This window comes from Nicotiana tabacum, chromosome 13 (genome assembly GCF_000715075.1).
Source record: "Nicotiana tabacum cultivar K326 chromosome 13, ASM71507v2, whole genome shotgun sequence".
Taxonomy (NCBI): Eukaryota; Viridiplantae; Streptophyta; class Magnoliopsida; order Solanales; family Solanaceae; genus Nicotiana; species Nicotiana tabacum.
In genome coordinates, this window is record NC_134092.1 from 99,494,666 (window position 1) to 99,502,217 (window position 7,552).

The following is a 7,552-nucleotide window of genomic DNA, read 5'->3' on the forward strand; positions in this document are numbered from 1 at the left end:
ATTGTATACAACGATTCATACATTATACAACTATTTTTCAACTTTCATACAACATTCAAATAAAAAATATATATAACTACAACAAAATATAATTTATATACAATTATAATACAACTTTACTACAATTTCGTAAGTATATTGTATGTCATATGTTTTTCTTCTTCTTCTTCGAATTTCAATCTGAAATTCAGCCAAAATCTTAGTCAATCAATTAAATAGAATGAAGAAAAAAAATAATCATATAGCATGAGAGAATGAAAGAAAAGAGAAAACAGCCGAGGACACACGCTGAACCACAATATCACGAATTCATGAGTTTTTAGTTAAGATGTATGTATAACTAATTCAATTAAGTTTTCTATCTTTCCATAGTGATTTGGAGAAAATAAGTCTAATGTATGTGGTGTGTTATTCTTCCTCTCTAAAATTCCAATCAAAACTTACTTTCTTAATACAATTTTGATACATATCAACAACTTTATGTAAAAAGATAGTATTGATAACTTAAATACAAATTTTATACAACGATTCATTATACAACTATTTTTCAACTTTCATACAACATTCGAATAAAAATTTATATATAACTACAACAGAGTACAATTTACATACAATTATAATACAACTTTACTACAATTTCGTAAGTATATTGTATGTCATGTTTTCTTCTTCTTCTTCTTCTTCTTCTTCTTCTTCTTCTTCTTCTTCAAGTTTCAATCTGAAATTCAACCAAAATCAAATCTAATCTTTACCAAACACCCTCAAAATTGAGATATAAACTCCAAACTATATTCTCAATTGTTTGCAACAACACCCAATCCAAACAAATAATAATTTTTGAAAACCCAAATTCGATTTCAAAGCTTCAAAGCTTTTTAATGGTTGTCAATGGTGGAGAGTCAAACACCTTCAAAATTTATTGATTGACAATTTCATTTTAAACACCAATTTTGTAACATGAAAGGAAATTGCTAAATTAAAACTCTATAATAAAACAATTAAAATATATTGATGAATTCCATTAAAAATATATACAACATGAAAGGATAAAACGTAGAGAACATCAAAGGAATTAAAATTGGGAAAAGAACAAAGAATGAGAGAGAGAGAGAGAGAGAGAGAGAGAGAGAGAGAGAGAGAGAGAGAGAGAGAGAGAGAGAGAGAGACGGAGAGAGAGAGCGCATGAGGGATAGAACATGTATGGAAAATAATTGATTCCTTATTCAATTCCTAATTTAAAGGGATATTCATTTAAAACTAATTTATATATAATTGGTAAATTATATATGACCATGTAATTAAATTAAAACTTGATTAGGGAGGATAATAAAATTTCATATGTAGTATAGGAAGGTAAAAATCCCTTTTACTTTTTAGTTTAAAGTGTAAATTTGGCTAGTTTTCTCTACAAAGGTTATTATTGGTATAAATAATCTTTCTTGACAGCTATTTTCAGCTATTTTCTCGACACCAAAACGCTCCCTAAAAAGAAGGCTGGCTTGAGTGAGACAAACATCATTTGAGGCTAGCGACAAAAAAACAGCTGAGTTTATAGGGCGCCTTCGACTTCCATAACTGCTTCCAAGGCCAAACTATGTTGTTGTCCCCTTCACTGTTACATGCCCTGTAACAGGAATTAACAGAGGAGATTCCAGTATTCTGTCTTATCCATTGTATAGTGTAAGGTTCTTCATTCAATGCCGCCACCTCTAAATCATGTGATAGTAGCGCCACTACGGGAACTTCCCAGTCAAAACAATATCAAAAGCTCTAAGTACCAGTTATTTCCATTTCGACAATCAGTACAACTTTGATCAACCTCAAATCCAATCTTCCGCACCTTCCATAACCACAACAAACCCGGTGTAATCTCACAAGTGGGGTATGGGAAGGTAGTGTATACGCAGACCTTACCCCTACCTTGAAGGTAGAGAGGCTGTTTCCAATAACCAAATTAAAATCATGTTCATGAGATTTACATTCTTGCTCACAAGTTCCATGAAAGTTTTCTTCAACTTTTGTCCAAACCAAATCCAAGAACCCAACAATTTTCCATAGGCTACAAGACTTAATTTTTACACTATATTCCCATATTACAATCCTTTGTCTTTGCAATATATCCATATATAGCATATTCTCCACTGTTTCTCAATGAGCGGGAAGTGGTCCCAAAATCTGTAACCTAGAGTTCCATCCCAGGCAAGTTTATGTCCTCAATCCATCTATCCTAGTATGGTCAACCATGTGGGACCTGAAACTCATTTGGTTTGATAACACAACTGCAACTAGATCTTTGATTACACCTCTGAGAACTACCACTAGAATGTTTTTCATGCTCATTGATGAAGGACTACCATGAAGTCAACCAGCAAAATCAAGAGAAGGTAATGGAAGCCCATATGTCATATACGTATACCTTTGACGTCAAGTTCACAGAAGATAGGTATATGCATATCGCTTGTCTCAGCATCGTAGTCCCTGAAGAAAAAACATTAGGTTTAATTTTCAGCTATTAAAGAAACAAGAAAGTGAGATGTCACTTTTCACCAAAAAAATTTATAACTTGGAAGCACAACAAAACAAAATAGACATCACTGAGTAAGCATTTGATACCATTATATACCGGATAGGGAAACCTCACAGAAACCATAGAAAAGACATGAAGACTACCCCACCCCACCCCCAAAAAAAGAAAAACCATAACTCAAGAATACTGTCCTAACATGGGTTGGACACCATACGCAAGCTCAAGGAAAACACGAAAGTCCTATATGAAGAGTCATTGGGTATTTGTAAACATTGTGCATTGTTTGCAAAAGTTGCAACCAATTTGGGGAAAATATTGATTTGCAGTATTAAAACTAATCAAATATGCCTTCAGAAAATCTTTTCTTATAGTATGTGATATCTAATATGATAACAACTTTATCAGGAAGTGGCAGCAAGTGGGGAGCCAAGAAACTAAACTTAAAACTTAGTAAATATGTGCTTTTTGACAAAGACTGTCATTGTGATTCCCAAGCATGAACTACCAAACTGGTAGATCAAAGAACTTACGCTTAGAACCATAAGGAAATCGAGGTCAACCTTGATGGAAATATTTATGACAGCTCTAAAAAAAGGCCCTCCTAAGTCCAAAAGCACATTTCTGAAAAAGAAGCACCCCTCTGCCAGGATGATGTCTCACTAACAGGCAGTTCGTTGGAGAGCAAATGTCAAGTTGAGCACCAATACATATCTTCTCCAGCAAGTAATTTCTCCTTAATTTTCCACGATCAATCAGGCAAATTTCACATTAGCTACCAATTCCCTAATGTCAAAATAACAAACTTAAAACAAGAGGGCTTATTTGCAGTTCTACATATATGAAAGAGATATTGCTTTTCTCTAAGCAAGCCCTACGGATTAGATAATTTTGACAAGAATAGAGAAAAAATAAGGAGTAGAAATCTCCCTTAAAGACAAAATACTAACTACATAGAAAATAGTACTCCCTCTGTTTCTAACTTATGTGAGCCTATTTCCTTTGTACTACGTTTAAAAAAGAATGACCCCTTTCTAAATTTGGATACAATATAATTTTTAACTTTCCATTTTACCCTTATTGAGATGATTTATAGCCACACAAATATCTATGGATTGTTTTAGACCGCAAGTTTCAAAAGTCCACCATTCTTTCTTAAACTATGTGCCCAGTCAAATAGGTTCACATAAATTGAAACGGAGTGAGTTAGACAGCAACTAGTAGAGCAATTGTGTACCTTTGTGGTACACCAGTAAGGAAATGCAAAAAGGAAGAAGCAGAAATCTCAAAATGCCAAAATTTGATGGTCATAATCTTCATTTTGCATAAACAGCAAGGAGGTTAGAACTTGTCATCAGGAACAAAGCCTCTCTGCAGCATTTCATCATGGAAACGAAAAGCCTCCTTCAAGTTATCCAGAGAGACATGTCCATTTATCAATGATGTATATGTGGATTTGTCAGGGTTAATACCCCTCTCGACCATTTTTCTATACAGCATGTTGGCTTCCTTCATTCGACCAAATTTACAGAAACCATCCAGTATGGTATTATAGGTAATCACATCAGGTGACAGCCCTTGATTTCCCATTTCATTAACCAAGTCTAAAGCTTTATCCATATTCCCCTCTCTTATAAACCCATCAAGAAGAGTATTGGAAGTAACTGAATCCGGAAATATTCTTTGGGACCGCATGTTGTTCAGAAACTTATCTGCCCTCGAAGCATCACCAGACCTGCAATAGCCCTTGATAATAGAGTTGCAAGTCACAATAGTAGGTTTGATACCTAGGTCAATCATTTCATCCCATAGTCTTAATGCATCGGATACGCAACCCTTGTTACAAAAGCCATTTATGAGAATACTGTATGTAATATAATTAGGAGAAATACTCACAGAGATCATCTCATCCCTTAAGTTGAAAGCTTTTTCCATATCACCAACCTTACAAAATCCATCAATCAAGCTGTTGTATGTCACAACGTCAGGCTTGAGGTTTCTCAGCAGCATGCCCTCAAATAGGGTCAGTGCTTTGTCCATGTTACCACACTTGCAACATCCATTTATAAGCGTAGTGAAAGTGTAAAAATCAGGATTTACACCTCTTTCCACCATCTCATTGAAAAGCTCATCAGCTTCATGAAGCATCTTTTCTTTGCATAATCCATTCAATACGGTATTGTAAGTCACCACATCCATATGCAAACCCTGCTCCAGCATTTCATCACGCATCTTCATAGCCTCCTTCATAGATCCATTTCTACAAAAACCACCGATGAGAATTGTGTAGACTACATTATCTGGTGTAAGACCCTTGGATTTCATATCCTCATAGTACGCCAATGAGCAGTCGAGACGACCCGTTCTTGAAAACAACCCAATAAGAGAACTATAACTAACCAAATCAGGGATGATAGCTCGACACAACATTTCTTTGAAAACAGATTCTGCTTCCTGCAAGTTACCTGTTCTACAGCACTCAGCAAGCAAAGTGTTATAACTAGCGGTATCAGGGGCCAGTCCGCTCTCTGCCAACTCAACCAAAAGTTGCCGTGCTCTACTGTAATGTCCATTCTTACATAAACCATTGATTATTGAATTATAAGTCAAAAGACACGGTCTCAACCCTGTAACTTTCATCAAGTTTATCACTTCATAGGCTTCTTCCAGAAGCCCCACGTGACAATATGCATTTATCAAAGTATTGTAAGTCACCATATCCGGAAAAATTCCCTTTTCTTCCATTTCTTGAATAAACTGCTTCACACTTTCAATTTTCTCATCTTTACACAAAGCATTCACCATTATATTAAGGGTATATACATTTGGCTGAATGTCACTTCCTCTCATCTCACCATACACTTCCCATGCCAAGTCGACCCAACCAATCTTAACAAGCCCTCCTAGAAGACCATTACACGCATTAATCGAAACACAAAGATTCCTACTTTGCAACAACCTAAATGCTTCTACAGACTCCCTAATCTTCCTAGCTTGTACGTAAGTCCTAATCAACAAATCAAAAGCATATGGATTCGACCCGCATATCCCATAAGTTGACACCAAAGATTCCACAATCTCAATTCTTGAAACACCACTTCGTCTAATCATCCTAAGGATAAAAGCCTGTGCATCAGCTACCCTCTTACACCTAATCAACACATGTACCACAGCGCTCAATGAAGTCAAGGAATGCTTGAAATTAGGACAATTTACAGTAATCAAGTTGATGAATTTTTGAGCTAAATGCAAATTATCACGACAACTACCAAGAACTTCAAGAAAAGTAGCTGGGTTTAAACGATGTAATAATAGTGATGAATTGGTGATTGGCTTACCTTGTTTTAGGTTCCATAGAATTTTCTGGACTAAAAAAGTGTCATCAGATGGTGGGGTTGTTGTAGTGGAGGTGGGAAGTGAAGCTGAAGTTGTTGATGTGCCTCTGATGGTGGATTTAGGAAGGCATAGTAGGCGCTGTGCTTGTGCTGCTGCCATGGGAAATTGGCGTTTTGGGACTGCCATAGTAGTGTCACTAAAGTCTGGAACTATATATTTGGCTCTTGGAACATGCTAGTTTTCCATTGCCAAACTAAGGTAAGGGCAAATAGGGGAAAATGAAAGAACTATTTGGAGAAGAAAGAGGTAAAAACACCTTCTATTTTGTTGTTTTGAAGGAGAGTGATTAGGGAGTAGAGGCGGGGCCAGAAACCAAAGAAAATAAAAAAGAGCCACCCAATCTCCTCTCTCCTTCTTCTCTAATCCTCTTCCTCCTCTACTCAAGTTTGTTCTTCGATTGTTAGAGGTGATTTAGACCACTTTTGAATCAAATTTTGAAGTCCATTATCATTAAAAACCAATCTTGAAGTTTTAAAATGGATTTTGAAAATTCGGCCGTGTTCTTTTGAAGTGGGGTATTATTTAAAATTATTAGGAATAATATTTGCAGGTTGAGTACAAAATTTGAAATTATTTGGAGTTGATTTGAATTGATCTAGCATTAAAAACCTTGTTGAAACTTTTTCACAAAAAATCTCTCAAGATGATCATGTTCTCTTAGAGGTTTCAACCGGTAAATATTTCAAACATCGCCAAAGATGTTATAATGTTTAAAACCCCATGGATAATAACAACAACAACAACACCAATAACAAATTCAGTGTAATTATACAAGTAGAGTCTGGGGAGGATAGTGTATATGCAGCCTTACCCTTACCTTACAAAAGTGAATAGGTTATTTTCAATATACTCTCGGCTCAAGTAAAGCATTATAAAAAGAAATATAATAGTAGAAAAGTCATGCAAGATAAGCAGTATCAACAACAAGATAATAAGATAACAGAAGCAAAAGAAATAACTGGTAGTACTATAAATCTAAGGATAAGAAAATACAAGAATAATACTAAAACTATTGGTATGGCAAAGAGAAACGCTGGACTACCTACTAGTCTTCTACCTAATTCTCGCTCTTTACATCTTCCTATCAAGGAACATATCCTTGCTAAGTTGGAGTTGTGTTATGTCCTGCATAATCATCTATCTCCAATACTTCTAAGGTCTACCTCTACCTCTTCTTAGACCAACCAAGGTCAACCTCTTGCACCCGCTTACTGGGGCATCTATGCATCTCCTCTTCACTTGTCCGAACCATCTCAGCCTCATCTTTCGCATCTTCTCCACCACAGATGTCACTCCCACGTTATCCCGAATATCTTCATTCTGAATCTTGTCTCTCCTAATATGACTGCACATCCATCTCAGTATCTTTATTTTCGCTACTTTCATCTTCTGGACATGAGAGTTATTGATTGGCCAACACTCCACCTCATACAACATAGTCGGTCTAATAACCACTTTGTAGATCTTACCTTTAAGTCTTAATGGCACCTTCTTGTCACATAAGACACCGGATGCAAGCCTCAATTTCATCCATCCCGCTCTAATACGATGTGTCACATCATCATCAATCTCCTCTTACTTTTGATTATAAGCCTCAATTCTACGTTAACCTCTTGTCGTTAAACTTACACT

At 35.8% G+C, this 7,552-nt stretch overlaps 1 protein-coding gene across 5 annotated transcripts; it reads right to left on the reverse strand.

The window, feature by feature from the left end:
* Positions 1–1,332: 1,332 nt before the first annotated feature.
* On the reverse strand, positions 1,333–6,383 carry LOC107812711 (uncharacterized). 5 transcript variants are annotated; one of them, XM_075228233.1, is made up of 3 exons: positions 3,762–6,383; positions 3,058–3,260; positions 1,333–2,478 (listed from the first exon to the last, which is right to left on the reverse strand). In XM_075228233.1, the coding sequence occupies exon 1, from the start codon at positions 6,044–6,046 to the stop codon at positions 3,866–3,868; it is 2,181 nt and encodes a 726-aa protein (XP_075084334.1). In that variant the 5' UTR covers positions 6,047–6,383; the 3' UTR covers positions 1,333–2,478; positions 3,058–3,260; positions 3,762–3,865. The 5 variants fall into 5 exon arrangements, with proteins under 5 accessions (XP_075084334.1, XP_075084332.1, XP_075084333.1 ...); XM_075228231.1 differs by having other exon boundaries at positions 3,088–3,310; XM_075228232.1 differs by having other exon boundaries at positions 3,058–3,310.
* Between the last annotated feature and the right edge of the window lie 1,169 nt (positions 6,384–7,552).

Excerpts from the sequence above, each read along its gene's own strand:
- LOC107812711 (XM_016637865.2), bottom strand. The coding sequence starts at position 6,046 with ATGGCAGTCCCAAAACGCCAATTTCCCATGGCAGCAGCACAAGCACAG.